At 40.0% G+C, this 19641-nt stretch overlaps 1 protein-coding gene across 2 annotated transcripts in view; it reads left to right on the top strand.

Moving 5' to 3' along the window:
* The window catches only part of GLDC (glycine decarboxylase), a 1044727-nt gene that overhangs the window by 782541 nt on the left and 242545 nt on the right, over positions 1-19641 (top strand). For both annotated transcript variants that reach the window (XM_044061077.1, XM_044061078.1), the window contains one exon: positions 8780-8905. In XM_044061077.1, the coding sequence (XP_043917012.1) occupies positions 8780-8905 (126 nt within the window). The remainder of the gene's footprint in view (positions 1-8779; positions 8906-19641) is intronic.

Raw genomic sequence — 19641 nt, 5'->3', positions numbered from 1 at the left:
ACAGAAAATTATTGACTTAACAATTGGCTGAGTTTCTAGTGTCATTCCAAGGGGATCCAGTACCTGACAGGTTGGGAGGACATGATTGACAGACCACAGTGTTTTGCCAGAGATGGCTGTCATCTGTCTCCCCTGGGCTTCAGGCAAAGGCTCTTGCCTTCCCCATAGTGCCTTTTGTAGCAAAGTTCTGAGCACAAAATTACCAATGTGAAAAGTTCTAAACAAAATTTAAAGGTCATGCTGCTAAACGCTGGGAGTCTTAGCAAGAAACTGCACTTCTTGCAAGCATTCTTCACCCTGGGGGATGCTGACATTTGTGCAGTCACTGAAACCTAGTTCAAAGCTACAGAGAGCACCCCAGCCTTACCAGGTTACTCATCCTGCTATACTTTCAGACCCCAAATGGAGGGCTACAAAGCCAAAGGAGGTGGAGTTTCAGTATTTATCAAAGACCAGGCTGGTAAAACAGTATGATGCACAAGAGATACTCCCAAGTGCAATTAACTGTTGACAAAACACCTATTTTAAAAAAATCATAGCTAGCTATAGACCCCCAGGCATGACTCAGGATGCCTACTCCACCTATCTGGACTTACTTGAATGAATCAAGATTCAACCATCTACCCTGATCCTGGGTGACTTTACCCAACCATAGAATGGAAGACCTATTCTAGCCCAAACACAAATGCCCAGATATTCCTCGACTTCGTCAATGTCAGTGCATTGAATCAGCTGGTCGACACCCCCACGAGAGGTGAAAATATCCCGGACCTAGTACAAACCAACGTGAGTAGCCACTCTAGTACCCCTACATTGATATCCTCCTTGGTAATATCCAACAGTAAAGCAATCACATTCATAGTCACCATTTCCCTGACCACCTCCCCCCCTCCTTTGTCAGTGTCTGACAAAAAAACTTTTCCAAAGCTGACTGCATCTCCTGAGAGAAGGTATAAGCAGCTTCACAGCCACTACCCCTTCAGCTGGAACTATCACTAATGTCCAAGCCCCAGTCCTACACCAAAAAACTATATGAGCACCTACATGGACTCAGCAGTACCTGACAGGACCAAATCATCTTCCTCAGGGAAGAGTAAACCTGTCTGGTGGACAGCAGCAATAAACAAACTCTATAATAAAAGGAAAAAAATGCTGTCCAGTACCAAGAAGGAGCAGGTGCCAAGTTGGAAGCAATCTCTCATTTGTCTGAACAAGCAAATAAGTTCACTGGTGAAATCTTCTAAGGCCAGCTTTGAGTCCAAATTGACCACATCCAGTAAGACAATCACAAAGGCCTTCTTCACATATGTCCACAGTCTCAAAGGTAACACCCAACTCTGCTCTGAACTGGTGGTCAGGAACACCATATACACAACCAGCATAGATATTGCTATCCTGCTGGCAGACAGATTCAGTGAAAACTTCACCCCCCTGTCCCCCCACCAGTAAACCAGGACATCCCCAGTACCTGCCCCCCCTCCCCTCATCACCAGGGAGCAGGTCTTTAATGTCCTCTCAAAGGCAAAAAATACAGCCTCCATGTGACCTGACAACAACCTTGGCTGCATCCTACATAAACTTAGGCATGAGCTCTCAGCACCATTAGGCACCCTATTCAACCAAAGCCTGAGCACAGTCTTTGTCTGAGCTGAATGGAGGACAGCCACTGTCATCCCTCTACACAAAGGTGGAGCGTCCATTGACCCAGGCAATTATAGGCCCCATCAGCTTAAAGAGCCTGATCTGCAAGGCCATGGAACACATTATCATGGACCTTCTAAACAAGGATATTGGCACCCTCCAAATGCTTGACCTCACACAGTTTGGTTTTGTCAAAGGGAGATCATGCCTGTTAAACTTGGTCTACTTCTTCGAAACAGTCACCAAAGTCATGGACTAGGGGAAGATATGTACACTGCTGACCTTGACCTAGCCAAAGCCTTTGACACTATTCCCCACTTGGGCGTAATAAATTAAACTCTCCCAGCAAGGCATCAACAGGTATGTTACCATATGGGTAGCTAACTGGTTGACTGATAAAACCCACTCAGTCCAAACAGGGGAAGCCACCTCTAGTAGTAGACCCTTAACGAGCGGCGTACCCCAAGGATCGGTCTTGGGGCCTCTGCTGTTTGGGATATACTTTTCTGAAGTGCAAGCCAAAACCAGTGTTCTGTGGCTGACCAAGTTTGCAGATGACTGCAAATCTGGGTGCTGTCTTAAATTCTCCCTAGTGATGTGAATATCCTCCAAGAGGGCCTTACCCAAACTAATGACTGGTGCCAGAAACATGGGTTCAAACTGAATGCCATGAAATGCATCATTATCTCCTTGGAGAAAATGGCATCCCCACTAATTATCATATTAATAACAACGCAGTAAGCATACAATCAGTCATGAGGGACTTGGACACCCATGTTGATAGCAACCTGACTGTTAACCACCACGTTGCCTCCATTGTACAGAAGGCTTTCTACATGATCCACTTCATAAGTAAGGGTATTTCATCCAGGAGTAGGGAAGTCATAACATCCCTGTACTCCACCCTTATCAGACCCATTATTGAGTACAGTGCCCCCTTCGGCTTGTACCTTGCCAAGCACATACAACAGCTGGAGAGACCACAGAGGTTCCTGACCAGGAAAATGTAGGAATAAACCAACCAAACGAAACTGGAAAGCTGCAACAGATTTATTCCTTTGAAGGCACTCAGCCGAGGTACCGGAATAAATCTGTTGCAGCTTTCCAGTTTCGTTTGGTTGGTTTATTCGTATGTTGCTGTTTTTTCTCCAGGAAAATGTAGGGTTTCAAACACCTGTCCTGTACAGATAGGCTAAAAGCCCTGTCCCTCTACTCAATCTCATACAGAGTGCTCGGAGGTAACCTGTGTCTGACATACAAGACCATCTCAAACCCAGCTTTGATGGAGTTTCTGCATATCCGTAAGTCAAACTCCACTCATGCAACCTGCACACAAGGCCTCAACCTGGTCTTTGACATTAATAGAACTTGTTGATGGGACAGATTTTTGTTCCAAAGACTCCCCTCATCTATGGAATAGGCACCCTCTCCATGTCAAGCAGAGTACCTCACTAGTCCTGTTTGAGGAACCAGGATGACTGGATGGGAAAACAGAAAATACACCCCTGGGATCCCACCTATGTCCTTGCTGGACAGGGAAACAGGTGCTGACTTTGTGGGAACATGGGCGAAATTCTTGACTAGGCTTATCTTATAAGGGCTTCTGGGCCAATAGCCTACTATTATTCTATGAACTTATCAAGGATGTAATGATTGTGTGCCAGAATATATATGGGTTTATATGAATTCACATTTCCAAAACCTCAAAATATAAAATCTAATTTTTTTTTGCATGGGGGGGGGCAAGGCCCCCTGCATCCCTGCAAATTATATATACCAAGATTGCACTACAGTGGGGAAAGGGGTAAATTCCTCTTGAAGCGGTTATGCAGATCGTGGTACAGTGGAGATTGGGGAATTTACCCTTTTCCTCAAGGTAGTACGATGTTGGAGTTCAGATTTATATATATAATTTGCTGCAGGTGTTGGGAGTGCAGGCAGGCTTGCCCCCCCCCCCGTTTTTGAAAACTTGAGCATATGGCCTTGGCCATATGAATTTCAAGTTTCTGAAAACTCAAAGCCATGTAAACGGAGAGACACACACACATAAAGATGTACATGTGTGTCAAATATATCTTTCTAGTGGTTCTGTTTCTTTTTCTGACATATTTGACTTTGTGTTTCTCTTTCCTTGTATGTCCGTTTGAGCAGTTCCCCTAGCAGCTACATTTCCAAACAAATGTTTTTAAACACTTACTGCATTCCTTTCAATTATCAGTAGTGCTGCCTGCTTTCTCTGCATCTTGCCTGGGTCCTCTCGCATGCATATGAGGGCATCATTCTGCTCTGATTTGCTCACCGTCTCTCCTTGTGAGTCATCATCATCATCATCATCATCCCCTTTTTCCCATTTACATGGGGTTGGGGTATCGTATTAACTGTCGCCAACTCTCTCGATTCAGTGCCACTCTCCTGCCTTCTTCAACACTCATGCCTGACTGTCGCAGATCTTCTTTCACACAATCCATCCACCTCTTTGCTGGACGCCCTCGCTTCCTCTTACCTTCTTCCTGTCTGTCCCAAATCTCCCTCACCAGATTGTCTTCTGCTTTTCTACACATGTGCCCATACCATCGTAATCTGTTTTCTTTGATCTTTTCTGCAATTGGAGCTACTTTGGCTTCTGCTCTTATGTCCTCATTTCTTCGCCTGTCCCGCAGTGTGCATCCTACCACCTTTCTCAGGCACTTCATTTCCATCACCTCTAGCTTCTTCAACTGTTCTGCCTTTACTGCCCAGGTTTCTGTACCATACAGTAGTACTGGTCTCACCACTGTCTTGTACACCTTACTTTTCAGCTTCTTTGGCATTCTTCTGTCATATACTACACCTGATACTCTATGCCAGTTGGCTACAGCCCCTCTGATTCTAGCTTTGACCTCTTCATTCAGACTACCCTTCTCCTCAACAACCCCTCCCAGATACTTGAAGCTGTTTACCTGTTCCGCTATCTTCCCATCTATCTCTATTTTCAGCTTCTTCTGATTTCCCCAATCTGCTGCCATTACCACTGTCTTATCTGTGCTTAGTTTCATCCCATGTGCCTTCAGATTTGCATTCCATTCTCCTATCCTTTGCTGAAGTTCTAGATCAGAGTCTGCCTGTACTGCCACATCGTCTGCATACAGCAGCTTTGTTGCTCTAACCCCTCCAACCTGTTTGCTGATGTAGTCCATTACCAGTATGAACAGCAGTGGGCTCAGAGCTGAACCCTGGTGTACACCCACTCCCACTGGGATCCCCTCAGTGAGTTCAAACACTGTTCGTACTTGAGTCACTGGGTCCTTGTACATAGCCTGTACTAATTCTACCAATGTTTCTGTGACTTCAAATCACCACAGTACTGCCCAGATCAGCTTTCTTGGGACCTTGTCATATGCTTTCTCCAAGTCTAGGAAAGCCCAGTTTGACTCTCTCCTCTTCTCTAGTTTCTTCTCAAGTATCTGTCTCAATGCAAACATCGGGTCAATTGTGCTGCATCCTGATCTGAATCCGAACTGTTCATTTCCCATCTTACATTCTACTATTCTGCATATCCGTTTATCAATCACCCTCTCCAGAACTTTCATGCAATGTGGTAGGAGTTTGATGCCTCTGTATTGTCCACAGTTGTGGATGTCCCCTTTGTTCTTGTACACTGGCACGAGTATGCTTATTCTCCAGTCATCTGGAATACGCCTTTCTCTCCACACTGCAATTAGTACCCTCAGGAGCCATTTCTCCCTAGCTCACCCAGCATCTTTATCATATCTGCTGTGACCTCACCTGAGCCTGCTGCTTTCCCTGACTTCAGTTTCCTTAGTGCTGCTCTTACTTCTTCTAAGCTGGGCTCCTCTTCTACTCTCATTGTAGGCTGTTTCTGGGGCAGTACCGCTTCTGTGGGGTTTTCTTCATTCAGAAGCTGCTGGAAATACTCCTTTCATCTGCCTTTGATGTCCTGTGGGCTGGTAAGCAGGTTGTTGCTGGAATCCCTTATGAAGGGTGTCTGACTATCTTCTTTATCTTTCTGTCTTTGCCTTGCAACCTGGTATAGTTTCTTTTTGCCCCTTACTGAGTCACTTTCCAGAAGCTGATAGAGTGCCTCTGATGCCCTGTTCTTTACTATTGCAACTTCTTTCTTAGTTTCTTTGTTAGCCAACCAGTAGTCCTTCCTAGCTTGGTCATTCTTTTCAATCTCCCACTTCTTCCTGCACCCCTTCTTTCTTTTGATTACTTCCTGCACTTCTGCATTCCACCACCAGCTTTCCTTATGTACCTTATTTCCATACCTGGCTCGGCCACATATCTTTTCTATAGTCCTAACACATGCTGTTTTAGGCACTGCCACTCTTCTTCAACTCCACCTATTTCCTCCTCTTCTTGGGGTGCTAGAACCCTGAGTAATTCCTTGAACTGCTGTACTTTCTCTCCAGTCAACTTCCAGGTCTTCAGCCTGGTCTCTGTTGACCTTAGAGCCTTCTCTGACCACTGCTTGCAGCTGATTGTGGCAACTACTGGTTTATGCTGTGAACTGACTGTTTCAATGGGGGTGACTTTGTAATCATGGATTCTACCCCAGTGCCTTTTCCTTACTAGGAGGAAGTCTACCTGAGTTGCATGTTGGCTACTCTTGTATGTGATCTTCTGACTGTCTCTCTTTCTGAACCATGTGTTGGCTACTATCAAGCCATTTGCCAGACAGAAGTCTAGAATGGCTTCTCCTTCTTTATTCCTATTGCTCCCTCCATGTGGACCCAGGCAGTCCTCATATCCTGTTCTGTCTGTCCCGATATGTGCATTTAAGTCACCCATTATCAACACCAATTCATGTTGTCCTGCTTTATCTAGTAGGTCCTGCAACTGCTGTCTGAATGCACTCTTTTCCTCACTGTCACAACCCTGCTGTGGGGCATAGGCTGAGATTATGAATACTGTCCTATCATTACACTGGAGTCTGATTGCCATGAGTCTGTCATTAATTCTGATGATATCCTTCACTGACTTCTGAAGCCTCTGTCTCACCACAATTCCTACACCATTTCTAGCCTGTCCACCACCTGAGTAGTAGAGTCTGGATCCCAAGCCAAGTGGCTTTATTGCACTGCCCTTCCATCTCGTCTCTTGGATACATAGGATGTCCAGCCTCCTCCGTATCATCATGTCATCCACTTCTAAGCTGCATCCTGTCAGTGAACCTACATTAAGCGTAGCAATTCTCAGTTCATGTTTGGCAGGTTGGTTGGTTTTATGTCCAGCTTTCACTCAACAGAGCTATCCGAGGTAACCCAAGCTGGACAACTAGACACCGTCTCTCCTTGTGAGTCAGGAATGACATAAAAACTCTCCTTAACACTCCACTTATTTCCAGCATTCTTTCTCTGACCGTAGTACTTCCACAATCTCCATTTATGTATTACGGTTTCTATTGGTATCACGTTCTGATGTCAAACTGTCCTCTAGTTTGTATTTTACCAGCAGTTGTACCCTATGTATCAACTTTATTTAATTATTTGCTTTATTTTGCTCTAAATATTGCACAGCTGCCCTTCCACTAGTATTCAAGACTCTTCCACTATCCTTGGGAGACACCAATCCAGTATCTTTTTCACAGAAAGTAGGGGAACCTTCGCAGCATCCTGCCAAATTAGCCTGTAATATATAGAGGTAACCACTTCAGGTCTCGCCTAAAATAGGCCATTGCTTTATGGGAACACAATAAGATTTATTTCTACATTTATTTGTCTTTGTATATCTTGGATGCAGATCTTTAGGGAGAATGATTTTTATTCATACAGTTGAAGAAAGTAGTCTTAAGAATTAAGCCAAATTGGGAACGGAGAAAGGAGGTTTTGCCAATATGGATAACTAAAAGTAGGGTACAAAAAATAGGCAAAAGGGGGGGCAAGAATTTACTGGAGAAAACTGGCAAAGGATCCACTGTATTGGGAGCAAATAAATAGAGAAAGATAAAGTGGGATGAGACCAAGAAGTTTGGACTGCAGGTCACGGACTGCCTTCACTATCCAGGATTGATATAAGAATCAGTCAGAGGAGGTTAAAGATTTGGAAGAGACTGGAAAAACAATTTACAGTGAAACAATGGGAGGACTTATGTAGGTCTCCTAAGTATCAACAAAGCCTAAGTATCAACAAAGTCCAGGCAGTTTAGGATTTTTGCTTGGAAGTGTTTGCATATGTATTTTATATCCCAAGCCGACTTTAAATAATTTTCTCTCTGGTAAATAGCACATATCAGAAATGTGAGGGGGAGGAAAGAGGTAACTGGGTGCATTTTTTGGGAATATGAGTTGGCAGATTCAAAAAATAAAAAATCCCAGCAGACTACTCTGTCAGAAGTATTGAGGGAGCAAATGACCATAACTAAAGAAATGGTTCTCTCAAGCTGGGAAGCCGGATCTGAACTGCATAGTCATAGTAAGGCCAAGTTTAAGTCTTTTGGCAGCCAAAAAAAGCAAATACTAGAAAATGGAAATTAAAAATCTATAGCAGCTATATTTGAAACACTGTACAGTAGACAAAAGAACTGGGAGATGGATACTTAGAAAAGATAAGGAGCTAATTGCATGGAAATAAATGTAATTTTGATGCATCTGTGTCTTAAGTGGTAATTTAATGTTGTTGTGTCTTTCGGCTTTTCCCGGTTAGAGGTCGCCACAATGGAACTCCGGTCCGCTAATGATTTTTACGTGCCGAATTGCCAGCTCTGATGCACAACCTTCAACGAAGGTACGCCCATTCACGCATGTCTCCACACAGAAGCCGCTCTAGCTGAGAATCAAACAGGACAACATCTTACTGTGAGGTGACAATGCTACCGCCGCACCACCACCGCAGTACTAATAGGCCCTGACTAGCGGGAATAGCCTGGTCAACAAACGTAAATAAAATTTCTGTTTTTGCATCCTTCATTGTGTTTTTGATGCTTCTCTGTGTTCTACAGGGTATACTGCCCTCCCTGTGTAGTACTGCTATGATTATCTTGTCTCTAAAAATGACTAAGCACATGTTCTGTTCCATCTTTCTGGAAATACTGTTCATTTGGATTTGTCACCCTGACTTTGGCAAAGGTTTGTTCTTTTAAAAGGCATTTACTGTTCTTTTTACATTATTACAAGTGTTTCTTTTTTTCTTGCTTCAGGTGTGCCTCATTCCAAAATCTGCACATGGCACAAATCCAGCCAGTGCACAGATGGCAGGGATGAAGATACAGCCAGTGGAGGTGGATAAAAATGGCAGCATTGATATAGCACATTTGAAAGCTATGGTGAGTATCATAATATGTGGTTCTGTTCTTCTGTAGCCAGCTTTATTTGCATGTGAAAATGCTAGTAATAGTAACTGTTTAGGTTTAAATTCTCTGTAGTATAAGCTCTTACCAGATGCTTACTTGCTAATTTGTGATGTCTGTGTATGGATTTTGCATCATATAAAGGTGGTCACATTGTCCTAAACACCTTGCTCTAACACGAGTGCCTAATGTTGCTGTCTTCATTAAAAAGCTTCTGCTGATAAATACTTACTACTTTGTCTTCATGGGCCATGTTGAGATGATAAAAGTGGTGGCATGTTTATAATGGGCAAAGTAGTATATGAGAGTAAAATGGTGGACTTTTTGAATAATTAGTTTTTATACAGGCATTACAATGAGAGACATGAAGATCTGTTACCAGGGCATTAACCTGGTATTTTTGACTATTTTGCTCAATAATTATTTACATAGAATCCGAAGACGCCAGTACTGTTTGGCATCCCTAAGTTACACAAATGCCATCAGGATCCACCATTTCAATCTGCAGTTCACCAGAGGATCTAAAACATAGGGAATTTCTGTTTTATGTGCCAAATTGCACCTTTTTTCAAAGAGACCTGGGAAATTAAAAAAAAAAAGCTTGGAAATTTTAATTTGTAACATGTCAGAAAACATTCTGTGGTCTGTGTAGACATCACTGCTTTGTACCCAGTCAATCCCACAGGATACAGGGATAGACATTGTGTGGCTCTTCCTCTCCCGCACTACAGTTTTCATCAACAGGGAAACTGATGTTTGCTCAAACTTATTAATAAACAGCATTTTGTTACGTAAAGGAGAGCTGTACAGACTGATCAAAAGAGTGGCAGTGGGAATTGCAGTTAATCATTTTTCGATGATCTAGTTTTAAATGGGTTAGAAAGTACATTTTTTATATCCCACAGGTTTAGTTAAGTGCATTTTATTGTATGCATGTTTTACTGACTACCTGTTTTTGTTTCATGGTAACAATTCAGATGTCACTGCATTTATGACAGCTATACAAGAAAGTTGTATTTTTTATTTTAATTTTCTTTCTTTCAGTACCTCGAATCTAATTTTTTTCTTGTGAAAGTACAGTATGATTCATCTTGTAAAATTTTTCACTCAAAATTATATAGAAAGCCCACATTTGTAAACTACATCCGTGCAGACAGTGCAGATTCTTTTCATATAAAAATAAATGTTATTAAAAATCAAGCATGTTGATTGTCAAAGTTAAGCTCTAATAATCATAATTTTAAAGTAGACTTAATCAACAAGCATTGTTTGAGGAAAGGGACTATGATGCAGGCAAATATATTTTTGACAGTATCAGGTTAGGAAGGAAGACCTCATGTGCCCTTACATTAGGTAGAGGTTGAGGCTCATTGGTAGATGGTGAAAATTGCCCACATGAAGTAGTAGAGACAGATTTCAATGAGCCTTTCTGGTAATGTGTAGCAGTGATAATGTAGCCACCAGGGAAGTATTGAAGAACAATTGGAAGGTGTTTATGGGTCATGGTGGTGATAAACAGAAAGAGGACTGTGAGCTGCTTTTCAGTGGCAGAAAGGGAAATAACCTAAAATATGTTAGTGCTAGTTCATGGAATGGCCCTTGAAGAACCACCAAGTACAAAGGTACTTTTCCTTGCAAGCTTGTGTAAATAATAGTGTTACATTTGTACTGGAATGGCACTTATTCTGGCACATTCAGGTCACAACACTGGAAGCAAACAGAGGTACACATGCAATATCACTAAGTGGGTTTAAGTGTCTGTTGAGCTATTTTCAATCTATTGGCCATCTCCCAATGCCCATTTTTTTAGGACCATGCATATATGTGCACATTCGTTTAAAATGTTTTCTTATTCTACTTAGCTATCCAATTGTTTTAAATTATATTTATCATTTGGTAAAGCAGCATTTGCTTTAAAATTTCATTAATCTTGAATACTTTCCAGCAAGAAATGAAATAAAATGTACTAACCAATAATAGAATTACTGCTTCAGAACGTTTCAACCATAAAAGGTCATTGTATAATTATAGATACGTTCCAGTTCTGGTTATATTTTAAGGGCATTTTGCCTGATTTGATACAGGGACTGAAATGGCAAACCCCAAAGGTTCAAGTTAGTAAACTGCGCAATTCAAGTTGGGTTGTACAGGCCAATTTTGTAAGTTGAAAAAATATAGAACAGTTAAGTGCTACCTATGCACTGTCTGCAAATCTATCCTGTGCTATATACAGTGCAAATGCAAGGCAAAATAGCACTTTTGCAGTACAGATTGCAAACAACTTCATCTGGCATGATTGATGCACAGCTGAAATGTAGGCCGGATTGCTTACTTTGTCACATAACACCACCACCTCGTATGACATCTCATTCTCCTTTAGAATCTGACTTTTCTAGCAGTTTACATGCATTTTAGATGATTTTTTCAAAAAAAAAAACATGTTAAAAAAAGAATCAACTTTAATCCAGTGAACTGCAAATGTACTAAAAACAAACGTCAGTAATGAACCTTCCTCATTTTGTCCTAACCATGTGTCACTCAAATGTACCTCATTATAAGGGACATTCCTTATTTTGAGTTTTGAAAGTTTTTTTATATACTGTTTGACACTGAAGGAGCTTTGCACATATTTATTGTTAATTTAACACATGTCCATGGTAAATAATGTTGAATAAAATGGAATCGTAGTATTCTATATTTTGCCCACTTGTTCCACGCTTTGAGAAAGTGTTCCAAGTTTTGTAGATGGAAGGTTGAGAGTTGTACTGCCCACATCAGTGATAATGCAGCTGATGTGACCACCTAGCCAGTGGAGAATTTCCTGCCATGCCTCTTAACTCTCCATGATTTTGCCTCATTTTCGGCTTGTCCCTCAGCATTTTTGATTTTTTTGGTAAATCATAAGGATTGCAGTCATTCCATAATGTCAGACACTAGAGTTTGACTCTAATTATTCTGAAAATGTATATGGATGCAAAGCTTGCTGTACTATTAACTTTCTAAATGAATTAGAGTAATATTTGAGGCTTTGCTTCATAAGTATTTTAGCCATATCCAAATTAAAGAACAAAGATGAGAGAGATGCTTCCTGCCCCAGTCCGAATGTTTTACCTACTGTTAACAAAATGGAAAGATGGGATTCAGTTATTTTGGAAATAACTGTCTCTGCTGATTTGCCATCACAGTTATGGTATGTATTCCAAGTCAGCTACCTAAAAGCATTTAAATGACACTGTGAGCAGCCAAGCTCATGCATGTGCAGACTGTACACCCTGACAGCACATTCCACTATGCATGAGTGAATGCCATTAACCACCTCCCTAGTTTAAAGAAACACATGTTGTGCAGGGATATTCAAATGCTTTTTTAAGCGTATACTAAAGAATAAAAATTAAGTGAATCATACATTCAGCATAAAAGCTAACTAAAATTAGTTAAATTTGCTGAATGTAACAATCTGGGCATTATATTGGTTATCCAGCAGTCTGTGGGCTCCCTTGGAGACGAGGACTTTGGTCGGCGACCCAAATTGTCCCTACTATAATCCACCACTAATAAGGAATTATCCCATTATCATCCTTCACTTATTAAGGTAAGTGTGTTACACAACCTGAATCAGCTGCATTGCATGTCTTACTGGAAAGTTCTTCTTCTTTCGGATTTTCCCGGTTAGGGGTCGGCACAGCAGAACCCCGGTCCGCTAATGATTGGCAGTAGATTTTTATGGTGCTGAGGTGCCAGCTCGACGCCCAACCTTCAACGAAGGCACGCCCATTTACACATGTATTTCGAACGCCACTCAACCACGGGGAGGGCATGCAGACTCCACACAAAAGGTACCCCAGCCAAGAATCGAACAGGAGAACCTCTTGCTGTGAGGCGACAATGCTACCGCTGCACCACCGTGGCTTACGCCTGCCTTACTGGAAAGATAACCCCCAAATTAAGTTTGAGGATAAGTGAACGTTTTATGTTGTTAAAAAATCAAAACACTAAGCAGCATATAGAGAGATGAACACTCCTGCATCCAATATAAAAATATAATCAAAACGAAAAAGCCACATGCAGGAGTGAAACGGACTCAGTTGTTCAATACTTCTCAGTTTCTCAGTTCTATAATGGTTTTTCAACCCAATAAATCAACGTAGGTCAGCGTATAATCCAAAAATATGATTTATTTAGCTAGCAAGTGAGTGCTTTCACCAAAACGGCTTTATCAAACTTCTACAACAGCTTTAAAATCATACATCATTATATACACAGTGGTGGAAGCTGATTGGTGTAACTAAATTAATTAATTAGTAACCAAATATATTTACTCATTAAAACACATAATATAAAAAAACTTATTTAAAAATAGTCATAAATATAAATTAATAAACATCTATAAGTATACACCAAATATATATATATATATATATATATATATATATATATATATATATATATATATAAAAAATGTATATATATAAAACTACTATAACAATATAACTAATGCAATACATAGAAAATATAACATAGAGATATATAAAGATATATAAAAATACAGAAATATATATATATACTTATATATAAATATATATAGAACAATACAGTTATATTAGGGTCTATATAATCTCTTTCTACGCAATAAGGTGAAGCAAACTAGATTAAATGCTGACAGTTTCCCAGGCGTCAATGAACATTTAAATATCCTATGTGCACGTGAAACTAAATAAATGTTTGGACTCAAAAGAACATGATAAAGCAGTGTACCTTTAATTATTGCTGTTTGTCAGAGGATGTATTATCCGATGAAATGATAAACGAGTGCTATTCATCTTTCATTTTCTTTTACTCTGTTTGATAATGTCAAAGTCCTCAGCTGAGTTTTTGTTAATAAATTTGTTTATATATGTCTAAGTTCAGTTTTGGTTTTGCTTACTAGATTGGATCAGCAGTTTTATTGTGTGGATATTCGTTTGTGTGTGTATATATGATATATATATATATATATATATATATATATATATATATATATATATATATATATATATATATGTAGTGTGTATCTCCATCCTTTCACAACCCCCCTTTTCCCATTTATGTAGAGCAAAGGGTCACACCACCTGGTGACTAGCTCTGCCACTGCTGTTCTTCCATACCACACACTGGCACTGATGGCCAGTTTAGTGTCTCCAGTCCACTTGTGCGCGCGCGCACACACACACACACACACACACACACACACACATCCACAAATATTATACTTAACATAAGGCCAAAATGGGAGTTCTGGTGAACAGTTGCAAGGGGGGTTATTAGTGCAATCCTATACTGCAGAAAGATGGGAACTTATGTATTTGCATATATCTGGAATGCTTTCCTGTATGAGCAAATGCCAGAGGTACCTAATAACTGTAAGACAGGAGGTGTCATACCCTTGTGTAGGAAAAGAGGAATGATTTAGGAAATGCAGGTAGGTTAACCTAATGGCAATGCAGGCAAAATCATGAAGATAATCCTGATGGAAAAACTTTGCTTTCCTAACTCATGGTGGTTTCCCCAAGACCTGTGAGTTGGTCCCACAATGGTGGCTGGTAAAAAAAAGGAAAATTGTAGATGTTCGCGGTAGGATACAGACAGCAGAACTGTATAACGGTGTGGCTGAGGGCTAGGGCAAATGGGGTTTGGGGCGAGTAAAGTGGTGTTAAAAGTAAAGAAAGTATCAAGTGGTATGTTACAGGGGCCAATCCAAAGTTCGCTTTTCTTCTGTATGCTTGTTTGAGAGTTATTTTAAGAGATATCTAGTATAACAGAGAGCATAATCAGCCTCTCTGCTGATGGCAAATATGTAGGTGCAGCAGTAGAAGATGGGGTGTGAGGAGACAAGTCTAAGGAATAATTTGGAAAGGCTGACCTCCAGGTTAGAAAAGCAGCAGTGGAGGTTAGTGGCATATAAATGTGCAGGATTTCTCTTGAGCCACAGTGACCTTTATCTGAAGTATCAGTTTGGAGGGAGTCAGACTGATTGCAGAATAGCAGGAAAAAGATCTGGCAGTATTAGCTCCTGGGCTAAGCAGAAAAGGAGCTGAGGGGGGGAGTAAGTAGTAGTAGCAGTAGCAAGCAGAATGCTGGGGTGTATGCTGTGTGCTTCAGAAGCTAAGCATTAATGCTTCTGCTGTACTGGACCTGGTCAGGCCATACCTGGAGTATGTACTGTGGGCAGTCCTGGAAGCTTGTAAGAATTCCAGAGGAAAGCTAGCAGAAGGGCAACAAGATTTAAGAAGGTTGTTTTATTCATTTATTTGTTTGAGATATTTAAGGAATTGTAGTTCTTCTCATCAGTGGTGAAGAGATGGGGGGGGGGGGCATGATATGATTTTGGTGCACAAAAGCAAGTCAAAAAGATATGAAGGGTTCACCCTGAATAGAAAGTGTAGAGAGGGCAGAATATTATAACAGCCAACTACTATCATGGTCTGAGAAAAGTAGTACTTCATGGCAACTGTTGTTGACCCATAGAATGACTTACCATAATGGTTTGAAAGGGAGTGTACTAAGCAGTTAAGATGGTATGGGGAAGATGGTGAAAGGGTAGGGGATGTTAAAGGATGAAGAATATTAAATGCAGGTAAAGGGCAGACAAAGAGATTGTCTTCTGCCACCAGGCAAACAGAATACATTCAGTGAAGTGGATAAATAGAAAGTTATTTTCAACATGTTGCTGTTATTCGTAGGGCTAAGTAAATAGAAGGGTCCTTCCAAGAATCAGGAATAGTGTTGCCCTCAACATATTGCTATTGTACAGTGGGATTATTAATTTGTATTTTTAATATGCCTTTTTGTGAATTAATTTTCTTGCTTGAGTGTTTCTGCAAAGAAAGACGAAGATGTGTATATTTCATACTACTTGTATGTTTAGTACGTCTTCATTGTGATTTGGAGTGGCTGCTTTAAGTTGCATCTTGGAGTTTGTTTTATTTACTTACTTTATGTAAACTGTAATCTTTTGAGAGTTTTGAAGCAGTGTCAAATGTAAATGTATTTTACTTCTGAGCTTTTACTGATCTTTGTGTGGTAGCAGTGGTTATTTAACCTGGGAAAAGATGTTTTAGCTAATGGAAATACCACAATTAGATTCATTCTTAGAACGCATATGGTGTTATCCCTTCATCAGCACTGACCATGCTTTATCATTGCGTACGGGTATTCAGAAGTCTTCATCACTTCATGAGCATGTTTCAAATGCAAAACTGCAAATATGCTTGCATGAATAAGATGTAAGCATATTACCTAGCTGGGGAATATTCATGTGTATTGCAAATCCTGACTATCTGGAGAAACTGATTCAATTCCTCAGAGCTTTGGAGCTGGTTTATAAAATGTATTTGAAAGCCATAATCGACAGTTCCCAGGAGGGAATCATGTACCTGTATAGTGATATCCTGAATGCAGACAGTTGTATAGAGAGACATAGTAGTAGCAGTACAAGAGAACCCAGGAAAGAGCAAAGAGCTGCCTGCATTTTTTCCTCCCTGTTTAATGGTGTTTTTTTTTTTCATGGATTGCCTTGCTGCAGCACAAGCCAATATTTTATATCATTGACAGTATCTTGAGGGGTGCACTGATGCCAAGGCCACTGTATTTCAAGGACTGTACTAATTAATCAGCTTGTATAACTCTGGCCAACATGTTTGTTGCATGGACTTAAAAAGTTATGCTCATGAAAGAAATACAGCCTCTGCATATTCCTTGAATTCCTCATATGAAGATTATAATGATGCTAGCCTGGTGGTGGAGAGAGGTAAGGTTAACTGTGGTCTTGGCATCTCAGATTCAGGTGGCAGCTTAGGCAGCTGATGGAACTGGACTTGAGCATGAACATGGTTATCCCTGGCAGGAGGAGAGGGTGTTATGGTCCACGCTGACATGGGTGGATCAGTTTTCAAGCCCTGGTGGAGGCCAGGATTTAGACCAGTCTCTGAGATGGGCATGTACGAAGACTAAGGAGGTGTAGTTCCCATAGGGCCCACAGCAGGCGAGTTGTTAAAGGCCATTCCTCATTGCCCAATTCAGCCTACTATATAGTAAGTTCTCATAAGGCCTTTGAGAAAGAAGCCTTGGTGCACATGACAGCATGTTTGACACTGCCAAATTCTAGCCCCTCTCCATTTTCCACACATCACACTAATTTTCCCTTCCCACACTACCTGCAGTGAGCAGTTCAGAGATCAGGAGAATCTGGAACAGAAACCAGGTTGATGATCAGCTGGCATATGTTAAGGGGGAGTAAAAATGTAGGCTGGATAAACTTAGTGATGTAGTAACAAATTTTTAATAGAACATAGTAGAGTCCTGTTTGTATGCGATAGCTGTGTTTTTTGGTGATTTAAACAATGTTAAGAAGGTCTTGCTAAGTTGTATTTGATTCCTAACTGTGTGGTTAAGCAAGCTAACAATGATGACACAGTTGGTTTAAGTAAAGATGTGTATAACAAAGCAGTGTTGTTTCTTTTCTTTTAAAAAAGCACTTTGGTTGAAAATAGATGAATTCTGTTGTTAGTAACCTCCAACCTAGGTTACTTAATAGCTGTACGTACAAAAACCTGTGTGTGTGTGTGTGTGTGTGTGTGTGTGTGTGTGTGTGTGTGTGTGTGTGTGTGTGTGTGTGTGTGTGCGTGCATATTTACAGGTGACACCAGCTACTCTCTTCTTTGGACTACTAAAATCTTTTAAAAAAGGTTCTGCAGAAACATCAAGCATTTGAATGCTGATGCATAGTAAATATTCCTCTTATACTGATAAGTTCATGAATTTGCAGCTGAATTAGTAAAATTTGATCTATTCAATATATTTTCTTATAATGGACCATCTGCAGCTTATTGGAACCATTCATGTTGATGCCTGTTTAGAAGTTGCATCTTTTTAATTCTGTTGTCTTTGGCTTGGTTGAATGTTAGGGTAAATTAATAGATGATGGTCTATTAAAGAAACAAGGGTGGTGCTTCCCTTTTAAGAAATGTCTTGACACCTATACTCCACATGAGATACTGGCAGTTTCCTACTTTTCTGATAAAAAAAGTAGAATTTAAGGAATGGGTAATGGAAATTAGTTGAGTGTTATTAGGGAAGACAGAAATTTCTTCAGAAGGGAATAACCAGTGAGTGGAATAAAGCAAAAAAAAATTGGAGTTTAAAAACAGGGTAGAACTAAGAGTGAGAGAGATGGGAGAGAAAGAACAGGAATATTTATAGATGTTGATAAAGGTGTTAGTGCTACAAAAGAGGAATCTAGCAAAACAAATAGAGGAACAATTGCAGAGTGATAAGTGTAAAATTAGGAGGTTTTTGGATAATATACATGAATGTAGAAAGGTTGATGTTAAGCAAGCATTCTTTAACAATTCTAGAGTGTAAAAACCTTTAGCACGATGACTTTGTTGGCAGAAAGTAGGAGTTGAAGCCTAGGTTAGTGAATCTAGGACAAGAAAAATAAGCAGAAATCATGCAGCTGGTGACATTTTATGAAAATGTATATAAATTAAATGAATGTGGAAGCCAAGAAAAGGCACAAATGGAAATATTTATGGAAGGCTTAATTATGCCACCATTAGAGGAAGAAGAAGCACAACAAATAGAGAGGAAATAAAAATGGTGATGTATAGAAAATCAATAGGGATGTCTCAAGGAACAGGCTATTCCTATGTACATTTAGACATTGGGAAGAAAGTGATAATGATCTGAAATGCTTTGTTGAACAGTATTTTAAAAGGGTGGAAGTACCAGCATCTTGGGAGAAAGTAATGATAGCTGTATTCTCCAAAGTGGGTAAAACCCTGCAGTTCCAGATTCATATAAACTCATTTCAGTGACAAAGATGTTACAGAAGTTATCGGGTGTAGATAGTTCTATAAAGGAGACAGGCATTTGACATCAAAAGAAAACTATTCTGACTGAAGCAGAGTATAAGACACAACTATTACTTGTGAGTCTTGATATAAAGAAAGTATTTAATAATCAGCCAGGATTTTATGAGGAGGGCAATTATAACATTTGTATGTGCTGATAGAATAATAGTTAGTAAGGAGGTTATAGCATATAACTTGTATGAAGGATCAGATGTGAGAATTAAGGTGGGAGGATTCCTCTCTGACATATATTGTGTGTGAATAAAGGAACCAAGCAGGGATGTCCTCTTTCCCCAATGTTATTTGCTCTATATTTAGAGCCATTGGCAAAAAAAAAATAAGGGATTCGCAAATTCAGGGATATAACTGATATAGTAATTGAATTAAGTTAGGTTTATTTGCAGGTGATATTTTCTCCTTTATAAATGCAGAGAAGGATATTTTCAGTGTTGTGGAACATTTTGAGAGAGTTTCAAGTTTTTTGGAGTTATGAAAATAAAACAAAATATGTAGAGGTAAACCATGTACCCATGCATACATTGGTTCAGTAGTACCCATGTCACAATATGATGTTTTGGTGTATGGATTAAAAAAAATATTCATTTATGACAGCCAAGGATATCTGGGATGAAACTAAGTAAAAGATGCAAAAATTGATAAACTTGATGCTGTCTTTTATGGATATGTATTATAAGATTTAAGCAGTGAAAATGTTTTTAATCCTTTTAGTGTAATATACAGGTAAGATTTATTTTTATCAACCAGAGGAAGGGGGATGATTAGAGCTGAATGGATTGGGGGGGGGGTCAAAAGGTGGAATAA

This window comes from Protopterus annectens, chromosome 2.part0 (genome assembly GCF_019279795.1).
Source record: "Protopterus annectens isolate FY-2018-M chromosome 2.part0, PAN1.0, whole genome shotgun sequence".
Taxonomy (NCBI): Eukaryota; Metazoa; Chordata; order Ceratodontiformes; family Protopteridae; genus Protopterus; species Protopterus annectens.
This window is presented reverse-complemented; position numbering and strand designations above follow the sequence as displayed.